At 37.1% G+C, this 22,835-nt stretch overlaps 1 protein-coding gene across 2 annotated transcripts in view; it reads left to right on the top strand.

Moving 5' to 3' along the window:
• The window catches only part of LOC107085754 (rho GTPase-activating protein 7-like), a 104,709-nt gene that overhangs the window by 24,675 nt on the left and 57,199 nt on the right, over positions 1-22,835 (top strand). The window contains exon 4 of one of the 2 annotated variants that reach the window (XM_015376280.1): positions 2,583-2,616. In XM_015376280.1, coding sequence (XP_015231766.1) covers positions 2,583-2,616 — 34 coding nt within the window. Of the gene's footprint in view, positions 1-2,582; positions 2,617-17,089; positions 17,261-22,835 lie in introns of those variants that run through there. The other variant, XM_015376282.1, reaches the window with a different exon arrangement.

Raw genomic sequence — 22,835 nt, 5'->3', positions numbered from 1 at the left:
CTGCATCATAATTTAATAATCTCTAATCTGTATTTATTTGTCTATCCTCATCCCCCAATACATCTTCCTACACCTTATTTAATTGATTCTATTTTTCTATTGTATATACTGTGTCTAAACATCCTCTATTTTCTTGTATGTGCAATTTTTCCTGCTACTGGAAATACAATTTCCCGAAGGGAGTAATCCCAAGGGATTAATAAAGTCAAGTCTAAGTCTAAGTCTTCTTCTGGAATATCTCCAGGAAGAACAGAGCAATATCGACGACATAGTTCATCACCTCAATTTGACTGAACCACGAAAATGGACCCGCAGGGCAATCATGTATAAATATTACTGCGCATGCCCAACATTTCGCTGCCTGTTTTCGCCTATTTTTGCTTTGGCACCACATCGCCACTTATAGGCCTGGCATACATTTTGCAGCGTTTTCATGCATTCGTGTGGACGATCACATTTATTTTACGTCTCCGTCTTTACGACAAACGTTCTGGAAAATATTAGTGTTTCGTGTTCGTTTTGACTTTGTGTGGACAGGGCCTGAGACAAAGGCAGGGTTAACGAGCTGACAAGGAGCAGCTGTGTGAGAAGGACACAACGAGGGAGCCAAAGGGAAAGGAACACACACACACAAGAGGGCAACAGAGAATAGAAAAACATGAGAACTAACATAAATCTAGAAATTACAACAAAACAGGAATTAAACCAATAAAACTAGGAAACATGGAGCAAAGTAAAGGACAACAGAAACAAGACCATGACATTCAGAGGTAAAACAACTCGTATTAAAGGTGCCTAATAAAGCAAATGCAGACTGTTTTAATTTATGTTATGTGGACATATACTGTATTTATTATATAATTGTATGTCTGAAATAAACAATCTTTAACCAAAAAAAATTACTGATTCTTTTGCAGTATCAATGAATGCAATATTGTTATTATGAACAAACACTTTACCAGGACATGATGAATTAAGGGCTCTAAATGTACATTTTCTGGTGCCAGTAATATAAAAATCTTTAGCAATAGTGACACTATTACATAATGTATTCGTAAACTATGCCTTGTCTGTGCACTTTCAGCAATTTCCTTAGGTCATCACAAGATTATTTTGACTTGTAAGTCAGACTTTTCAAAGATTTGAACCCAATTCCACAACCAAGATATAAACCCCAGTCCTCCGCATGGCACTCAAAGAATTAAAACACAGCTGAAGTGCAGGAGTTTGCCCTCCAACTGGAGGGTTGTTGGTTCAATCCCTGGCTCCGGTTTTCAGTGTCTATGTTTCCTTGGGCAAGACACTTCGCGTGCATTACCTACTGATGGTGGTGAAAGGGACTGGTGGAGCTATTGTACGGCAGCCTCGCTTCTGTTAGTTAGCCCCAGGGCAGCTGTGGCTACAATGTAGCTTGTCACCATCAGTGTGTGCGTAAATGGGTAAATGACTGAATGTAGTATACAGCACTTTGGTGAAATCCTCTGAATTGATAAAGCTCTATATAAATACTGGCCAAAACATAGCCATGATCGCTGGATCGTACTTTAATTTTTAACATTATCCAGTGACCTAAATGAAAACATTTAGATTACCCCCTGTCACTCACACTTTCTTGTTAGGAAACAGCCAAATTTGTCCGTTATTTATTTATTTTTTTTGCAAGATATGTAAAAATGTAGTCGCTGTCTTCCAGCCACCTTACTGGCAGCATGTAGCAATGAGTTGGAGTAGGGCAGCATTGCTCCTTTGTGCATGTTTGTTTCTCCTTCCTGTAATGTCTGTCTATATTTACCATTGTTCAAGGAAAACAGCCACATTGTCAGTGTATTACAGGAATGTTTCTTCATAGCTTTAATCTCTTGTAGAGGAGTGTAGATTAAAACAGGTCAGGGTGCGGAGCTCAGCCGGAGACCCTGAGGTCAAAGGTCAGGAGCAAGAAAGACCTTTGCATTCCATGTGACTCCCCACATACACAAAAAAAAAAGACACACGCAGATGCTTGTAGCCACAAACATGTACAATTCACTGCCCTATTCTTACTACTCTCTATCCAGTAATGCAGTTGTTGTTCCTAAAAAACCAAAATAACTCCAAAGATAGACATATTAAGTGCACACTATGATGAGAATCCACTATGTTGTGATTTTTATCAGCAATGTGTCCCCAGGCTGGGCTACGTAAGAGCTGAAACAACATAGACTCATGAAAAAAATGATTGCTCAGACTATTAATGATGTGATATTTGGTCGGAGGTCTCTGGTGGGTTCATTATCAGCTGTGACCATTTATTTAACACGTGCTCACATCAGAAAACTATGCAGACTTATTTTAAAGACCCTCAAGTCTCTGGACCTTTTCTTATTTAAATTTCTAATAATAATTTAGACAGTAATTATTCAATTACTGTCTAAATCAAACTGTGTTCTTAGGTTAGTGTGCTACAGATGTTAATAAAACATTTAACTTGCAGCTGTTACAGATATGTAGTTTCACCTCATCAGACAGTGACTAAACTCAGTTTTAGGCAATCCCTGACGGCAAACATATCTCAACATGATCTTTTTTCTGGTCTTTTATTGCAGAGCTTATCCCCTACTTCTGAGAAGAAAAAAGCAGGTAAGTCCTTGCTGATTTGAAGTTTGTTGATGAAAATCTGGATTCTTCTCATATATCATGCCTTTATTCCCTTCCTTAAGTTTTTCTTTTGTCTGAGGTCTTATGTTATGCTGAGGTCATATTAGAAAATTCTAGAGCATTTCTCATTGATAACCTTTTTCACAACTTGAGGCCAAAGAGGACTCAGAGCAGCAGGAGATAGCAATTCACAGGAGACTCTGAGACAGAGGGTAAAAGATATAGATAAGGCACTAGACTCATCTTCTTGACCATCAAGTCTGCTGCATTTTGACGATAAGAGCTAGACTGAATGTCGTGCCTGGTGCACTTTTGAACCATTCCCTCATTCACCTTTGTCCTCATGGTTTCAGTTCACCTTCAACAGAAGTTCAAAAGTATTTCAGCAATTAGAAATAGAGTTCTCAATGAGTACTTGATACTGCCTTCTGAAGGTACCAAAGGCACTCTTTTTCGCAGTTCTCATGTGTCATCGTCAAACTTTAATGTATATGACTTGGATTTTGTATGAAAAACAAAAAAGACAGAACAGAGCATGAATTTGAAATAATATTTCAAATTCATGCATTTATAAATTCAGCTTATAAAAAAGATCATGGCCAATAATCATTTTTGTAAATCCGCAACTTCCAGCAAAATAGGTGCATGTCCTTTGGGGCATGTCTTATTTCTAATGTTTGACCATTGTTCTGCAAATGACTAAGGCTTTTTCAGACAGGCTGGACAACGTCTATGGCAGCAAGTTCCAAGTATTGCAGATTCCTCATTAAATGAGCTGGCTTATCAATTATCCAGTTACAGTTTTTAGTCATTGCAATAAAAACACACATTTTTTGGTCATTTCTACTTCATGTTGACTACTTCAGTGTGAGCAGCTTTCTATGAGCCTTCTGTTGTTCACACTGATCCTGGTCCCGCTGGAGGTTTCTTCATGTTAAAAGAGAGTTTTTCCTCTCCACTGTCACTGCATGCATGCACACAGTCTGAGGGACTGTGGTAGAATCAATGCAAGCTGAACTCTACTGTCACCACATGTTCATCCAGGAGGTGATCTTGCAGCATTTCCCTTAGATCTTGTAGGTTTTTAATCAGTCTGAAAGGAGGATCTGATTGAATCGTCTCTGTAAAGTGCCTTTAGATGACATGTGTTGCGGATAGCTGCTATTTAAATAAACTGATTTTAAGTGAAATAATAGAGAGCAACTTATTATGTGTTAAAGGCGCCTGTTTTGCTCAGACCTCTTTGATTTACATCCAAGCAACAGCTTTCATATGACTTATTGCAAATTACAAACTTCTTTGGTTTCTCTCTCTCTCTGTTTTTCTGTAAAATGTGCAATGCCAGCATCAAAGGGTCACACATTCTTGGTAGTTTTTTTTCATTTAAATCAAGCAGACGCCCTGGTAGCAAGTTATGTAACAACCATCTCTCTGTGTTTATGACAGAGCCCACCACTCTGGAGGTGGAGATAGGAGTATGCTGTGTTTTTGGGGGTGGGGGGCAAAGCCTTGTGTTCATTGTGACGCTTCAAAGGCCTCTCTGTGTGTCCACCATATAAGCGCCTGGGAATGGAACATTTGTGACAGTGTTACATCACAGAACAGGCCCTGAAGGCTTCTGCCTCACTGCATGAAAGATGGCTCATTCATGGTTAATTTTACCCTCATGGACACAAACAGAGGCCTGAAAGTGGCCAACTAGAATTTTCCATGGTCATCTCTCACTATTGGAGCAGTTTAGGAACTCCCTGCTGTGCTGGTTGTATCTTAGTGAGTGGCCAGCGTGTCTCCTGCACACAATGTGACCATTGCTGCCAAATACTGTTTCATTTGTGTGCCCAGTCACAAGCTGAGCTTCACGAGGCCCCCAGAACATCAGTGGATTAGAGCAGCAAGATATGACACAAGTTAGGCTATACAGATATGATAAGGACATTCAGAGATCAAGTTTGCATGACTCCACTTCTTACTGGTGTGGTATGATTATGTCAGTTTACAGGGGGGGGGGTCTTGTTACAGTTTACTTTAGTTACTACCAATCATACACAGACTGTTGCTGTTAGCTTACAATACTAAACTACAGTAGGGACACTGGTTTGAGTAAAACTTTTTGTAAGCTTCCTAAATTTATTGCCTATACCAAAACAAACAGCACATGATCCTGAACATGATCTTCACCGTGAAGCATTATGGCGATGGCAGCAGCATGCTGACAACATTACAAGGTCAAGAGGTGGTTTGTATCAAAGCATATAATTATGTTAAAATGAATCAGTCAAACACAGAACAAATTCAAAGAAGAAAAAGAGAAACTGAAGGAGTGTGTATTTGATCACCACGGACACTCTCCATTCATTCTGACTAAGCTTGAGTTATTTTGAAATAAAGTTTGGCCCAAACTTTCAACCTTTAAATGCGTAAAGCTTGTGTTGGACAGATTACTTAAAATCCATCTATTTATTTTAGTTAGAATTTCATTTACTGTGAAAGCAAAGTAGTAACTAGTCACTAGGCAAGGAAACTATGCAGTCATTTATCATGATATAAAATGTTTTTGATTTGAATGTCTTCCCTGACATCTGAACTTTGAATACCACAGTTCAAATTTGTTAAAAAATGTTTAATATTATTTAATTAAATAACGAACAAAGCAATGAATGAAGAGGACTACATGTGTGAAAACAGTATATACTAATCTACATCATTTTGTTGTGTGCCATGGATCAAGTGAGTCAAGACATACAATGAAAATATATACTAGCAAATATAAATATGTCTAAAATCAAACAAATGAAGCAAGATAAAGGTTTTGGAATGTCATATTATGCAAGTTACAATGCTCCAGCTACTTATAAAATAGGCATAACACTGAAAAAGAATGCCTGTACTACCGATATTTTGTTTGTCAAAAGCAACAATAAGCATTTCATATGAATTTAATAACACTGAAGTATTTTTAAATATATTTGACAATGACCCATTTGCCATTGTTAGAATTAATAACACTTTTTGAATAAATTAAGAAAAACATTTGTCCCTTTAATTTTACAGTTATGTACCACTACTCTGGCTCAGTCTTATGGATACTTATGAAAGTGACCATGTGATCATCAAATACAACAATAGGACCATAGGGAATAAATGCAGGTTTTACAGTTATGATTTGATGGATTTTGCCCCCTTGATCTGATGCCATAGTTAGAACATTTCTTGTCTCTATGGGCCCTTTAGTGGGCACTGATTTGTGTTCACTGTGTGCTTATCTTTTGAGACACCTTGTTTAGTTTGACTTCACATCCTCCAAACCAGGACGCTGACAGCTTTAGCTTTTGTAAGTGAAAATACAAAGAGGGTAAGATTGGGATGCAGGAGAACAAAGAGAGGTGCAAGGTTCACATTATTCTCAGAAGCTCTTCTTTGAAGTCTGTCAAACAAGATTTTACGTGTATGGTTAAGTTTTAATAGTAATTCTTCACTCATTGTCGCTATGATTTAGCATACTAGTTCACTTCATATTTCCACATCATATATTAGGCTTGACCCCTCATGAATAAAGACTACAATGCCTGGAAGGACCTGTCTTTTTTAAATAATATTTGCTATTAATTGCTACAGAAATAAAGAATAGAGAAAAGCAAAACACAAGCGATAAATCCAAGAGTAAAAAAAAGAGGCATTTTTAAGGACACAAACACCAGAGAAGCAACTTTTCTTTGAGTGGATGAGTCAAAAGTCACTCTATGGCTCTGAAAGATGCATTCTAAAACTGAGAAATTAAATTCAATACAAACTTCTGGATTTTGGAAAACTAATCAAACTTAATACATAAAAAAAGAAAATGTATCTGTCTATAGCAACATTATCAGTTTCAGTTCAGTTTTTTTTTATTTTTTTTTATCAAAGTGTGAATAGTAGCGCTTTATCAAGTCCAAGGACTTCAAAACTTGTTGCCGAACATTTACTGATTAGCCCATTCACAAGCTGGTGCTGGTAAGCTACACTGTAAAAGCAGCTGTCCTGTGTCAGACTAACAGAAGCAAAGCTGCCATATTGGTGCCACTGGGCCCTCAGACTATCAACAGAAGGCAAGGTGGGAAAAACATCTTGCTAAAGACAAAACATCAGAGATAGAGTGGAGGACAAACCACTTACTCTTGATCTACCGTTAAAATCAATGAAGTTGAATACAACTAACACAACCCACTGACATTTATATTTCTATGCTGTTCATTTATACCTTCCTGCAATCACTAAACATCTGGGAAAATAGCTTCCTTTTTGTCTAATAAGGTCTTAATGTAAAATTCAAAATAGCAGTCAATGCTGAGGCTTACTATCTAACCTGCATCTACCTTTTCACCGAAATGGCAAATAGCTCCAGCTATATACAAAATGCTAAAAACTGAAAGTACAGCAAGATAGCATTTTGATATTACAATACATATTTATATATATCTATTTATCTATATTTACAAACATTAAAAAGAAGCTCAACCAAGCAGATCCATATCGGGGATCCTCTTAACCCCACAATTAACATCCATTTGCAATGCCCTTACATTAAATTGTATGTATATGTTGTGTGAATTCGAAGTGAGACAGATTGATACATTTTTGCCCAAAATATTCATACTCTGCCAGCTAGAGTTACTCTGCCAACTATGGGTTACGCTAATCTTAAACATTAGGGCGATGGCAAGGAAGACATCCAACCTCAAAGATTAACAGCTCATCTTAAAGGATGAGTTGTCATAATAGCAATGGTGCAAAAAAGCTAAATTGATGAAGCCATTGCTATAATGGCTGATTTCTCTAAGGATTTTTGAGAGTGGTGTCAACGGTGTTGTTTTTGATAGCCATCTTAGTGGCATTTTAGTCATTATATGTGATAGTTGTAGTCGGCTTTAGTCTTACAAAGGTTTTAGTCTAGTTTTAGTGTTATGTTGCAAAAAACGTTAACCTTTACAATTTTGAATGAAATAACCCGATTATTTGCCAGACTGACAGCTTTTGTCTAGATACTACAATTGCTGGGTATAGAATGCTGCCCTGCAGTTCATCATTGCTGTTGGGCAGAAAACGTTCACTTATAGAATTCAAATAAAGTTTTTTATGAAATAATGCTTTTACCCTATAAAAAAAGTGTCTCACTAAAGCTGTGAAAATAGCAGATCTAGTTCAACACATATTGGTTAATATAACAAACGGACAAGCTAACAAAATGTACAATAAAGGAAAGGATTTAGATAAACAAGGTTTCCATCCCAAAGCAAACACTTCCTGATCTACTATGAATTATGCATTACACACAGATCAATAAAATCTTTATTGCTCCAAAAAAGTGAAGAACAAAAACATTAGTCTTTCTACTTTGGCAATTTTGGCTTTGTTTCTGAGAATTTGCTACTTAGTTACCACTGCTCCGGGGTCAAAGTAGATTTAAATTCAAGATTAAATTCAAGATTTTGATATAAAAAAAAACAGAGAGAACCTACATAATTGCCATAGAAATCCAGACCTGATTAGTTGAATATGCTAACTAAATGTTGAAATATTCAACGGAAACAAAGAAAAATACAAGGAAACATTTACATCATTTTTTAATATATAAAAACAAGAACTATATGAAGGAAATATTCAAAGATCTATGTACCTTTTCACCTGGGTCTTTATGTTCAGCCACAAAATGTATTAAGTAGCAAGAGCAGGCAGAGCCATCCCACTGAGAAGAACCATTAGAGTGCGAAGATGCATTTCTGCACCAATGCAGCTAGAAGTGCAGAGTTTGTCAGAGGTGAGTGAGCAGTACCAGACCATTCCGGTTTATTTTCTCCGATCCTGCTCCTGCCGCCATGATGCATCTGTGGTCAGGCAGAATTTGTAACGCTGCACACCAGGTGGGCGGCAGAATCTAACAGGAAGCAGCAGCACAGCTGATGCTGCTTAGCTTGTCTTACAGATTACAGCACAATGATGCATCTTTGTCTGACCGACGACATGCTATTTTTTCCTTAGTCTTGCCTCGTCTCGTTGAGTAAAACTCAAACCTATGACAAGTCATGCTTTAGTTATCAGTTCTTGTAATCGTCATGAAAAAAAGGATCGTCAACAAAATAATTTCGTCATCTCGTCATTGATGGAAACAACACTGGGTGTCAATAGTTTCAACATGTGAACTTGTGTCATTTTTATCTGGAACAGATTTTTTCGGTGACTGTGATTTGTGGCATTATTGTGTTACAAACATTGACATCAGCTTTGCAGGATTCTATAACCACAACCTTTTGTAAGCTTCCTAAATTTATTGGCAAAACTGAAAGCAACTCTGCACATGACCCTGAACATGATCTTCACTGTGAAGCAGTATGACGATGGAAGCATTATTCTGATGTTTTTATTTTTCAGGGGGGGAATTGGGCATGACCTAAGACCAGGTCTATCTATGGTAATTTGCTTGAGTTTCCCTCGAATCTTAGGTTTTAAAAAAATAATAATGTCATGCTGCATTTTGCACATTATGCCCACTTTAATCCATGACCACTCAGATTGTGACTTACTTAATAAACCACCTAATAATCTTTGCTGCCTATTACACAGGTCATTTGCGATTGGTTCATCCTTCTTAATAACCATGCAACACAAAAATATTGAGAATTGAGGGTTAAAAATCTGTGTTGAGTTTTTTAACATTGGAGATGGTAAACAGAACACTAAATTTACATTTATTTAGTGTTTAACACGTTCTTGTTATTTGTAGTTCCGATCCAAGGCATCCTGCTTTATTTTGCCAGTCTAAATATAATCCAGTAAGAACTCAATGCTGTGCACCAGACAAAGAGTTTAAAGCTCAACCTTTTACCTTCAATTTAAACTGTGATTGGATAATGGAGGAAGGGACATCTGAGGAAATCAAGGATCTAGCTTAAACACTTTCCCTGAGCTCCCATATAAAAAACAAGCCCTAATATTGGGGATATGGTGGTTCCTGCTTCCATTTTTTTCCAAATGTTTTTGTCATTGTTGTTTCTTTGTTTTATTTCCGTAATATTTAACTACTGATCATGAAGGGTTAATACTTAGTTATCTCATGTTTTTATATTCTGAAGCTGCTCTGAAGTAGTGTGCTGTTTAGTCATGTATGCAGATGTACTGAGAAAAATATTCTATGTGACTCTGAAAGTGAAACTGGAAATTGGAGTGTATGGAGCTTTGTGTCCTTGCTTCTGATTCTATTGTTGTGTATGTTTTGAAATCATGAAATAATTGTTTCACTGTGTAAGAGTGGTATACCGCTTACCTACACTGTTTATACAGAACCCATTACTGCATGAATTTATTAATGTTAGATGAAAGATATTTGTCTTATTGCTATCTAGCAGGGGTAGCGCTTCTTACAACAAGAAGGTCATGCGTTCTCCCTGTACATGTGTGGGTTTGCCCCGGGTACTCCGGCTTCCTCCCACAGTCCAAGAAAAAAAAAACATGACTCTTAGGTTTCTCTAAATTGTCTTTAGATGTGAGTGTGTGTGCATTATATGTGTCTTTGTGTGTCTCTGTGTTGCCCTCCGCTCAACTGCAACCCTTGACAAGGAGAAAACAGGAGAAAATGGATGGATGGATGCTATCTAGCACATCTAAATTAAGTAGAGATTGTTAATTTTTCATATAGAACAATTCAATTGATAAAAATCTATGTATTTAGTTTATAATTAAGCTAAATTGGGTATTGTTTGATACAAGATTGACCATTAAATGGTGGCCATGTTCTCGCAATGAATCTGTGGTAAATGTACTCCACCATGGCTTCGTAGTGTTTCAAGTGAAACATCAACATTAGTATGCACACTTTTGGGGAACAACATTTAAATACTCTATGAATTCCCCTAAAGGGTAAGATAAGTACTCATCTACTGAATTCAAAAGAGGTTCATACTGTCATTTGGGCTCTCAGATAAAAGTATTGTCAATCAAGATGGGTGAGACGTTTTTAGTGCAGAAAACAAAGCCTAATGTAAGGTTATGTAAGGTTATTATTGGTTCATTGCTGTTATGTCTAAGTCACAGTTTTGCTGTCCTATGGCAGTAAAGTGTGCAGCTTTCACATTGTGTGCAAGACCCATTTCATTGTAAAGCAAATCAATGAATGTTTTGCTTATCTGGTGATCAAATTCTTTGCTAAATTGATTTTAAGGCCATGCTTGAGCCTGAGTTTCCCACGGCATTTTTTTTTCTTATGGCACTAAAACAGGAGACAAATATGAAAAAGTGTGAATGGCTTTAAGTTCTTTACTCCAATTTTGCATCTGTTTGACTAATGTTCTTACCTTTGACAATTGAAAGCACAAATTTGAAGTCAAGGTAAATAGATTTAAACATTACTTTTTTTACATATAGCTATGATGTCCTTGTGATCTGTCTTCTAAAAAAGTGCATCTTAGTAGAGATGGTGATTAAACCCCCCTTCCCCAGCCCTAGATCTTGTGACTTTCCTTGTGGCTTCAAAAGGGCACATCCTCATCCCTCCAATTGGTCACATTTTCACACCACTTTCCTTCTAATTCAGAGGATGTCACAGTAAAAAAACGTATGACTTGCTTCTGTTACTTGTGACATTGCTTCTTGTCACCGTGAAGACTAACCATTGCTGCTTAAAACATAACATTTAATACTGATAAGCAATGTGATTTTCCCCAAAAAACGTGCATCAATTTTCATCTTTAGAATTGTGTTTATATAACCTAAGTTGAACATGTGACCGCAGCAATTTTGTGGTCAAAATGCAAATCAGTGAAACGGAAGAATTTTAGGTGAGTGTTTTTCTTTCAGCTAGGAGCCAGCTTTCTGTTTGTTAAATGTATTTGCTGTTATGGACCTCCTGCCTGTTGAATACTGAAGAACCAGTTTAAGAGGTGGGGGTCATTAGTGTGTACACAACAGTCCCTGAAAACCCTCACCCATGAAAGAGAGGGGAGGAGAGGAGTCAAGTGTCTTAGTCCACTTGACTTCCCTAATAAGCTGCAAAGAAAATAGCTCAAAGGACAGACAATGGATGTGTGGGGGGAGCTTTACCAGTGTAATCCATGTACTATGACCAATGAATGGCACTTTTTCATTGAATTTTTTTAACCATTATAAAGTTTTAATGTTCAACTTCCCCCTTTTCAATTGAGATAGTCTATGCTAAAGAAAACCATATGATTCACATTCACTTCAGCTTTTGTACTTGATCATTTCTAAGGTTTTAACTTTTTAGTAGATAAAAAATCCGACCTCATATTCTGAAATAATACTTGTTTAGTTTTGAGCAAGAGAAATTCAAATAGATTAAGATTGCACATTAAAAGAACACAACATTATTATTTTATTTTTATTCATTTTTCCTGTTAATTTTTTCTATAATCTTCTTGCTGCTATAAACACATATTCCCCAATGTGGGACAATAAAAGGGATTTTCTATCCTTTTTTTTTATTATTATAAAATCAGAATAACAACATAGAAAGTTGCAGTTCCTTATGTGTAGTATACAGTATAGCATTTGCATAATCTTAAATCTTATCTCAGCTCTATACCTTCATCTTTGTGCTTAAGTTTATGTTTTGACATACAATTTACAGACTTTCATAATGACAATAAATACTGCTGTTTTCAGGAGACAAAGACTAGTTTGAGGTGACAGAAAGGCAACAGGAGCTAACCACCCTTCCTACAACAAATTTATTTGGAACACTATTTATGCATAACAGGTGTAAAACCAGTTCAGAGTGCCCTTTTTTAATTAGATCACTTTAAATGGAAGTTATTGTGGGCGAGGTGGCACCTGACCTTAAGATCTCACTAAACATAGGCATAGAAAATAACCTGCATTCAGTTTTAGATTTGTCCAATGTGGTTTGGACGATCGGAAATTACATTACAGTTGAGTAGTTAAGTTAGAAGCACATATTCTGTATATTTTTTTTGGCAAACATGCAAAAAAGTTTGCGCCTGCTGTTCCATATTTTTTGGACACTCCCTGATTTGCACTGGTTAGTCAATCAGCATTGCGTCCACTGTTAAGTTTATAGATTATTTTTCCCACACAAACATTTACAGTATCAAAAGCATCTAGTGCTTATGGTCAGGTTAGTAGATCAGCTTTGAACATAATATCCAGCTTGCAAATGTCTTTCCCAAACACAAACCTTTGTCTTACAAAAAGCATTTAGTGATTGTGGTATGATGTTTTACCACAACTGTCTAGATAGTGGTAATTTTATTTCTCAATCCCTTTTTTGACCCAACGGAACAGTATAGAATAAAGTACCATTTAAGAAATGCAAATAATCTCAAACTGGTTTCTCGTACGTGGCAAAAAGTTAACAATACCTTTGGTATGTCTTAGAACAGAAGATTTGTCCACAATGCCTTCATTTTATTATGGACCTGAATTTACGTTTCCAATATCTTTTTGGATCACTATAACTTAAATAATTATGACAGTTCCTAAAGCAAAGAGAGGCTCCAATGTGCCACTATAAGGGAGTTTAAGTAAAGAAGTCTGTTAAACTACATTTTACTTTACTTTCAGTAATTGTTTTCACACCACTTTGCTGTGTTGTTCTTAAACTCTGGTGTACACAGAGTCATAAATCTTTGGAAGTCTAGTTAGAGTTTGACAAGGTGCAGGAATGTCATCTGTGGAGCCATAGATCTTAGGGAAATGGAGAGTTCCTGGCTGAATGCAGAGTAAGACCTAAAGCAGATCATCACATCAAAGGGTCTACCAAAATCAGGCACACCCAGACATTCATATTAGAGGTGACACATTGTTGGCCTTGCTGTAAAAGACAGAGAAGTGCATTGTTTTCACTGATGTTTTGATCATAAAGGCCCTCACGTACTGTTTATGTGCAGTGTTTGAAGCCCACCCAGAGACCCCCATCCCCCATATCGTGTTTTGATTTGTGGGTCAATGTGTCTTCAAGTAGCCTTCTCTTTTTCTACTGGGACAGATGTATGTAGATAAATGCTTGTGGCAATCCATACACTTGTTTGACAGCGGATGTATTGACTGAAAACTGAACTATCTCTCTTGTCGTTCTCTCTTGTTCCAACCTTTAATGGATTTTTCTACTTGGCTAATAGAGTATATAACTAGCTGTAAGAATATCAGTACGACACAAGGAGTTTGCTTTTGAAAGAAAAATCCTTTTGTGATTGAAACACTATGTAAGAAAGAAATGAAAACCCTGGTTTTAAAAGATAAGTTTTATTTACCTAAAACTGTTTCACAGTTCTATCAGAGAGGTCAGTCCACAGCCCCAGAGACACGTAATGAAAGTAAAAACCCAGGAATCCAGTCTTATCACTCTCTGCAAACCTTGAGGGACCATAAAGTCAATTGTCCATGATGGCCAAAATGCTATCAGCAGGCTGAAATAAACCGTATGCTGGGTACATTACCTTTACTTGCTGAGGCAATCATGCTGATTGCCTCATTTTCTCAAGCGTGAAGCTTAGTGTGGAATGTAACGGCCTGAACAGTACATCCTGCTCGCAACGACAAACACTTTGGTAATAAAGTGCATAACCTGAACTCAACCGTATGGGCTTGATAAACTTTAAAAGGGAGGGCATTTTTAACGGTTAAATGAACTGTTAAAAAAAAAAACAGGTTCAAATCAGCTTTTTTTGATATCATTTTAGATTTCAGGTCAATTATTAACAGAAGCATATGAATGCAAAATAGAACTTTAGTCATTTTTTTTTTATCATGTTGAGTTTTGTTTTATATTACACAGTCTATTACTGTAGTTGCTTTTTTTACTCTCGTCAAGAAACAAACTGACATTTAATCTCTCTAAGTATTTGCACCACCTCCTTAGGAATATTCATTCTGCTTGTTTCCTACCAAGAGAAAAAGCATTTTGGAGTGGCCAAACTTCAAATTCCGGCTTCTTAAAATAAGAGAAAAACAAAACAAGCCCCAAGCCATGCTTTTTTTTTGACGATTATGAAATTTCGTACACATGTATCACCCAACAGGATGCACAAAAAAGTCTCCTGAAGCTGTGGTCCAAACCATGCAGGATGTCTGCCATTTTGGATCAAAGATGTAATTTTGTCTTATAGACTCATGTTGTATCTTAGCAAAGGGTTTAGCCCCACCTTCTGAGAACGGGAGGTCTCGTGTTTCACTGTTGGAAGCCGTTGCTTTTCTCTGTGCCCCATGTGGAATAGGAAATGGCTTCAAATGTCTTCAGGAAAGTCGGATTTGGGCTGAATTGGGTACGGTGGTGTGTGGGTCGCTTGGCCACAATAAGCCAAGCAGCACTGAGCTGCAAAGGCCTACCAATGTGCTTGTGGCGTTAATTCTGCATGTTTGCTACTAAGGTTGGTTGGAAGCAGTTACCAAAACCACCTGTCAGACAGGCCTTTTAATGAGAGGACTGCTGAAATGACATGTTTTCTCCGGCTGTATGGAGACCTACCTGTAGTCATGTTTGGAAATCTTTACAGTTGCAAAAGACTAGAACTGCATGACATATCAGCATTGATATCAGTATCTGCAAATATTGGTCATTTTTAAGCATACAGGTAAGATAAGTAAAGTTGGGCCAATAAAAAAACCTTTTCTCTTTCTTATATCAGTTTGTATTATTCCAGAAAGAGCAGAATGATAAACAGTAATAATTTTCTATTTACACATATCTTATACAGCATAGTCTAGCTTGCAGCATTATTGCTATCTTATAGAAAAAGCTAACATTTTCAAGTGATATTTTTCTGTGTTTAAAATTGAGATTTACACTTAACAATTTTATTGATAACATTCGAATAATCAATGTTGTTATCAAAACATTGTTATCAGATGTTGACCACATTTAATCTCAAAATTTTTTTGGCATTTTTCAATGTTTGTCATCAAAAAGAAAAGCAAAAACATTTTTCTGAGTCCTCTGAGTCATCAGATCATCCCTGGAAGTTGAGTATTTTTTTAGTAGCCAAATAGTTTACAGTCTCTCCTAAACAACAAATGAGCATACCAGCATTAGTGTCCCCTTGTTTGTGAACTGGTTCTCAAGAAAACACTGTCATCAGGAGTAAGATCTGAGTTTATTAGCAGCTAAAACGGTATGTGACCAGTAAGATTCAAACAGTGAAGCTACGTAATTGGTGAGATACTTTAACAAGGTCAACTTATAATGGAGTAGGATAGTCAGGCTAACATGCAGAGAATGTTGTTGGGACAAAATATCAGTCACAGTAAAAACAAAACCAGATTGGAAAGATTGCAGTATATAGACACCATATTATGAAACCTCTGTAAGGTTAGAGGTACTCTGAGATTTCTGCTTTTCTGTCGATTCATTTAGTGGCTAAGGCTTTCTCACAGACCCCAGAGAGCCAGGCTTGCCTAATAGAAGCTAAATCAGCATTATCCGATCAACTCAGCAGCAGTAATGGATCCATTGTGTTCATTTTGTCCATCTTAGCAGCTAAAACCTGTTTGTTACATAATGGTAAGAATTATTAGCACTCAAGCTTGTTTGTGGGTTAGCACCACGTGTTACAGTAAGAATTTACAGGAAATAAGTCGAAACATGGTGTAGATTATTACCCTCAAGTTACCATGTAGTAGTTAAAACTCCAGATTAGATATTTGTTCAGACTTGGACTTAGACAGCTTTTATTGTCCTTTTGTTTTGTACAGCTTTCATAACATTTTCATTCCTTTAGGTGCAGCAGTGATCAAATTTGAACAGTGTGGGAGAAAAAAAACATGGTGTAAAAGACACATTGATATGGAAGTTTAGAGCATTAAATATGTACGGTGCATATATGCAGAATTTTGGTTTGTTTGTGGTATCAACCATTTTATCATCTAGATTAAATGCTTCAAAGTTTCTAGAATGATGCAAGTATAACTGATATAGTTCTTCTAAACATCCTTTTCCTGATTAGTTCGACTTGTCCTAAAGTGCAAATTGATCTGGACAGGTAGAAGTTCCTAATGAGCTGAACATAACGGAATTTGCTTATATAACTGCCTTTGCTGTTCCTATGTCTGGAGAAGTTTTGGCAGCCAAGCATGTGAAGATGAATGTGACGAAGAAAAGCATCAAATGGGAAGTGAGGTAGAGCTGGAGTTGAGATGAAATGCTTGTCGTGACTGAGAACTACTCAGATATTCCCAGAGAGGACTGGAGCTTGTATTAAAAAAAGCACTTCCACTTCCACACACATTTACTAGCACACTCTCCCAGACACACATACTGGCAGAATAGAATATGAGAACGTTGCAGCACTGACTGGATGTGTCCCAGCAGTTACTGCACTGATGCTTCCTGCAGCAAACAGGAGTGTACAGTCTGGACTCAAACAGCAGAAACCGAGAGGTGGAGAACAACGCTAGGTGGAGATTATAAAGACAGATATATGGCTAGAAATATATATTGAGTCTAGGAAAGTGTAGCAGCGGGACAAGGTGGATCTGTCATAGAAAACAGGTGTGGTAAGGTGCAGTATGTCTCGATCTATGAGGCTGCTGCTGCTGCAGAGGTCCTTCAGTGACCACATCAGGACCTCCACCACGAAAGCTCTAGATATGCTCAGCAAGCCTGCCAGAGAAAATCGACTTGCAGGTAAGAATATGGGCTCAAATAATAGGTGCATGTGTTTGGTGTGTCTGGGTTCTTTTCTGTATTCGTTATTCTCTGTAGAGTCTTTGATTTTTTTTTAGGCAGCAACTTTAAATTAAAAATGCATTGTCATTGTAAGGAATTACAGGATCACTTCAAGTTTGTTTTTGTTTTTTTTTGTTTTTTTATCAACTGACAAACAACTATATGGATTTAGAGGCTTGTATCTTCATCAGATGGGTTTGGATTCTAAAGATATTTTCAAGCCTATTTTAGGAACATTGTGATTCATTTTAGTTTATTTTCTCTGTCAGTGCCCCAGAAAAGTAGTATTGGCATTTTGCCTGTCACCAGTCTTCCTACAGATGCTTTAGGTGTGGTTTGGTCCATGTTTAACTTATGAACCAGATAGACATCCATTATACCAGACTACCAAACTCTATCTAGCTTGCCTCTTAATAATATATGTCTCCTAAGAGCAGCAGCTGGAGGACAGAGTTGCCACAGAGCCACAGAAATGCTTTTTATGTTGCCTCCAGATGGCAGAGATAAAACACATCAGGCACTCTGACAATCTTGAGGGGAGCTACAATCATCTTTTGGGGTAGAGATGGCAGAAGTTTGATTACAATATCTAATTATCCTCCACATAAGCATAGGTGTTCATTAGTCTATTTTAAATAAAGTGTTCAGAAGTTTCGTAATTAACCCAAACTGAGGCATCCTCATCAATATTTGAGCTATTTAAAATTAGTACACGCAGACAGTAAATATTTATGGGAATTCTTAATCCTGGAAGTTCAGGTGGGTGTCCCTCGTTTTTCTTTAAATTGTCGACAAATTAACCCCATGGACTTTAAAGATCTAATTTTACTTTACTTTTAATTTTTTTGATGTAGTTCATAAACTCATTGTCATGTATTTGTACCTCTATTGTTGTGATAATTCATTTATTTATTTTTCATAATGAACATATATATGAAGTAGGCTATATGGAAACGGTGTTACCTATTTCTTCTGGTTGTAACCAAATAGAGACTAAAACAAAAGTTGTTGGGTTACAGATGTTTAAATTTATTCTAGTACATTCCTAGGTCAGGATAGCCTGAAGTTGCAATGCCGAGACTTCTTAAACAACAGTGGAATAGGATTGCTCACCAAGTATTATGTCTCCGTTCCATTTCATACAAACTTGTTATAAATTTGATGCATTTCCTCTTTTATTTCATACCAATAAACAAATAATTTGACCTTTCATTCATTCATTCATTCATTCATTCATTCATTCATTCATTCATTCATTCATTTATTCATTCATTCATTCATATAAAATGCTCAAACTTTATATATTTTTCAATGTGCTTTGTTTCCATTTTAGGACCCCTAATCAATAGCTGAAATTAGATCTAATGAGATTTAATGTCATTGGTGTCTATAGAATCTCTCCAGATTGAATCAAAATCTTGACAGATTGAGCAATCATCTTCTCTTTCGCATTGGTTTTGTTATTTCCTTGTGTTAATTCAATGTGCAAAGATACAGTCTGTATGCAATGAGGAGATTAAGATATTATCAACCTACACAAATTTCTGTTTAAGAACAGCTAACTTTTGTATCTCTGCGTCTTTCTCTATGTCTGATTATGTCTCCTTGAACCCCAGTCGGTCTCGGCAGATGAACGCTCACACTGAGTCTGGTTCTGCTGGAGGTTTCTTCCTGTTAAAAGGGAGTTTTTCCTCTCCACTGTCACTACAAGCATGCTTAGTGTGAAGGATTGCATTCAAGTCAATAAGTCGATACAATCGAATGGTTTTCCTTAGATAGAGAACTTTTAATCAATTTGACTGGATGATCTGGTGAACTGTAGTGCTTTGAGATGACATATGTTGTGAATTGGTACTATATAAATAAACGGAATTGAATTGAACTGGCTTCAAGAACTTCAAAATCATTATAGGCATAGTCGGGGAAGTGCGGCCTAGTGGTTAGGGCATTGCACTTGGAATCCACAGGTTCTGAGTTCAAGTCCCACTCCCACAGTCTGCAACTCTGGGTGTTTGAGCAAAGACCCTTAATCCCACACTGCTTGCCGTGCTGCACAATGGCAGCCCACTGCTCCCCAAGGGGATGGGTTAAATGCAGACTTAATTTTGTTGTTCTGTACTTGTTACAGTGTAATAAAAAATCTGTTTCCATTTCTGCAAAATATCTATATTTTGCAAATCCCCCCCTAAGTTTAGCCTTATTGATAATAAATGTTGGCATGTGAATTATTATCAAACAGTTTGAAATTATCATCTTTATTCAGGCCCACTACAGGCATAAACCTTTATAGGCCTTTGACCTTGACTTAAATATTCACTTTCAAGAACTTTGCGTTAGTTCTCTACAGTCTGACTTATCCTGAAACCTAATAGCCGTGTTTCCTTTCCTTGGCCTTGTCACCCCTATGATCACATCAGCCTGTTTACAGCTAAATGGAGAAATATGCTCTGAAGAACTCGGAGTATGTGCACCAACAAGTCCTAGTTTCCACACGGGTCTTTGTTCACTAAAAGGTGTAATTAGAAAGCTGACTGATTCATCATACAATTGTCCTTGTTGTGTCTCTCTCTCTCTCTTTTTTTTCTAACATGCATTTCTAGGTAGCAGAAACACATAAATATATATTTTGAGATGCACAGCTTTGTCTGCAAATGTTTAACTGACAACTTTCTAGTAGGGAAGGGGTGTGGGCCAATGCAAATCTAGTACAAAGTAATGTTTACATCCAGATTGTTTGTTTAAATTGTAACGATTTAATCCAGTCTATGACCATGCACCAACACTACAGAAAATTGTATAATTGTGAGTTTAATATGTTCGATGATAGCCAATATGGCTAATTTATACATAGAATTACTGCAGATCCCCATTAATCCCACATTATCTGTTAAAAACTGGAGCACACAGTTAAACTTGGGTGGTACAGGACAGAATGTTTTTATTAAAAGCAAAGGTGTGAACCAACTGAGTGATAGAAGGAAAAGAACAGATGGCTAGTTTTGATTATTCACATGTAGCAACACTCAGTACAAAGTGTTCAGAAAATTCTTGCTCAATTGTGTCAGCACCACTTAGCTTTAATGCCCTCTGTGCCACTTGTGCTGACAACCTCCCCCCCACTTGGCACTCAGCATGAATTAAAAACCACTTTTGTGACCTGGACATTGTGTAACAGTCTCTGTTTAAGCTGGTAATTAGGGAAAGAAAATCGGATGGACTCCAATCAAGAAATTGAACTAATTTCAAGAATTTCATTCTACCTTTTTTTATATTTTAATATCAATGTTTCAGGATTAAAAATTTTACAGCAATGAGTTTTTAATTATTGTTAAATCTCACCTGGTTAAATTGTTAACACAAATAGGACCTTAAGCTTGGCTCTGCTGTGTGGTTTTAGGCAACATATTAATTACAGACAAAGCATCAGAATGATTAAAAAAGGTGACATTAAATGCCCTTAAAAATTTTCAGTCTGATCTACAAAATGAAAAAACTGGATCAGCACTCTAATTTTACCTGCGAAGTTGGTTTAATCACGAAAAATAGAGATGTGTGGCCACATTTCCTTCCTCCGAATAGTGAGAACAGTGACCTTTTGTATGGCCCGAAACATCACTGTTTTTGGTGAAAACCAACTGGGAAGGTATAATTAGTGTATAATTACCACCTAGTCTCAACCTTTTAGGATTGTGCATTATTTTTGCACCTTTTTCAAAAATGCTACCAGGATTTTTACACACAACCCTTTCAAGGGTTTACAGATAAATGTCCAAAAGGAAATAATATCCAGTTAGTGGCAGCTGTTTCAGGTTGTTTTTAATGGAATACTGGGATGATAAATATGACTTTAGCATACTTTGGGAAAGCTATTACTTAATTAGCATTGTTTTAAAATCACACCAGCAGTCTAACTGATGTGACTGACAATGATCATCTCTTCTGTAACCCAGTGTACCATTCTTCTGGCCATTTTTCCAGCAGATGCCTCAAATTTCAAACAGATTTATTCTAAACAACACAAAGATTGTTAACCATCATGGTCAGCAGATCTAATAAAGAACATTTAAGCTTTAGGAAACAGGGGACTTGTATTGCAGATGTGCATTTACTAATAATTAAAGAGCAGGAAGTGGAAGTAGAAGTGGAGAGCATTGTTTAGATCAGTTCATGTAGAACACATCTAATATCCAGCCTCCATCTCGAAGAGCAAGTGCATTCGGAGCACCCTCACTCACTCCATCCTCAGCCATCTGGGCTACCATTTAAACAGTTTCCTCCTTCATCAGCAGTTGTAAACTATCCTCCATTTATCACTAAAGATTATTCTTTTTCCCATCTGACAAATGATTCCTGAGGCAAAAAAGTTCACGGCGGATGTGCAAGAAGATAATCACAAGAGCTCATTAATCTAATAAATTTCCTGAAGTCATTTTAAGTAGATAAAAAAAAAAAAAAAAAAAAACATTTTTATCCAGCTGTCTTTTTATATTTCCACAGTCAAGATAATAGGGACATTTTTCCAGGATGTTTTTAGGAACAGGTAGTTCCTTTTTAACTTAATAACAAGACAACCCAAGTCTTGACATGTCTGCCTTCAACCAACATCCTGTGGATTACTGTAGCAGTGTGATGTCATCTAACAGTCTGACGCATCTCAAAATGAAATGATTCAGCATTAGAAGCTCTAAACCAGGAGCTTAAACACAGAGCTTGTTATGGATTCATTTTGAAGAGACACTATTGAAGGTCATTTAGAGCAGGAAAGACTAGTTTCATAAAAGCTGTTTTGATTAAACATACTTGAGGACCAATGACCACTTGCATATGAATGTATTATTGTTGAGTTGCAACCAAGCTTTTGTGTATAGGTCAGGAGGAGGCCAGTGGACATGTTCCGGTCCACTCACACCCTGCTTCTGTTAAACCACACAAATGTTATGGGTCTATTGGTTCCCCGCAGGACTATACAAGGACCCAGCAGGATCATTTCATGGCTGAAGAGGGCCAAGAGAGGAAGTCAAAAAGGGCACAACAGTGTGACATCAGCAGAGGGCTGAGTGAAAGAAAGACACAGCAAGCAACTATGTGACAAATTAGCTGAAAAAAAGATGATTTCACAGCAAGACTTTAAAGTTTAATCAATGCTTTAGTTTGACAAGAGCGATGTGGTGATTTTATCAGCCCAAATTATACAGTAGTTATTAGAAATTATTTAATAATAATAATTGAACTTTATTGATCTCACATTGGAGAAATTTAACCTCTGCATTTAACGCATCCCCTTGGGGGGCAGTGGACTGCCATCGAGGGGTGCCTGGGGAGCAGTGTGGGGTTAAGGGTCTTTGCTCAGATTCCCAGAGTTGCAGTCGGTGGGAGTGGGGCTCAAACTCAGAACCTCAGGATTCCAAGCTCTATGCCCTAACCACTAGGCCGCCACTCCCCACTCCCCACCTTAGGAGGCCTCCTCAGTGGTCGTTAAGTGATACATTTCTCAATTTAGTTTAGCTTGTTTATACAGCGTCAACTTACAACA

This window comes from Cyprinodon variegatus, unplaced genomic scaffold, assembly GCF_000732505.1.
Source record: "Cyprinodon variegatus isolate N-32 unplaced genomic scaffold, C_variegatus-1.0 Scaffold132, whole genome shotgun sequence".
Lineage (NCBI taxonomy): Eukaryota > Metazoa > Chordata > Actinopteri > Cyprinodontiformes > Cyprinodontidae > Cyprinodon > Cyprinodon variegatus.
The sequence above is the reverse complement of the archived record's forward strand: the minus strand, read 5'-3'. Positions and strand labels throughout refer to the sequence as shown.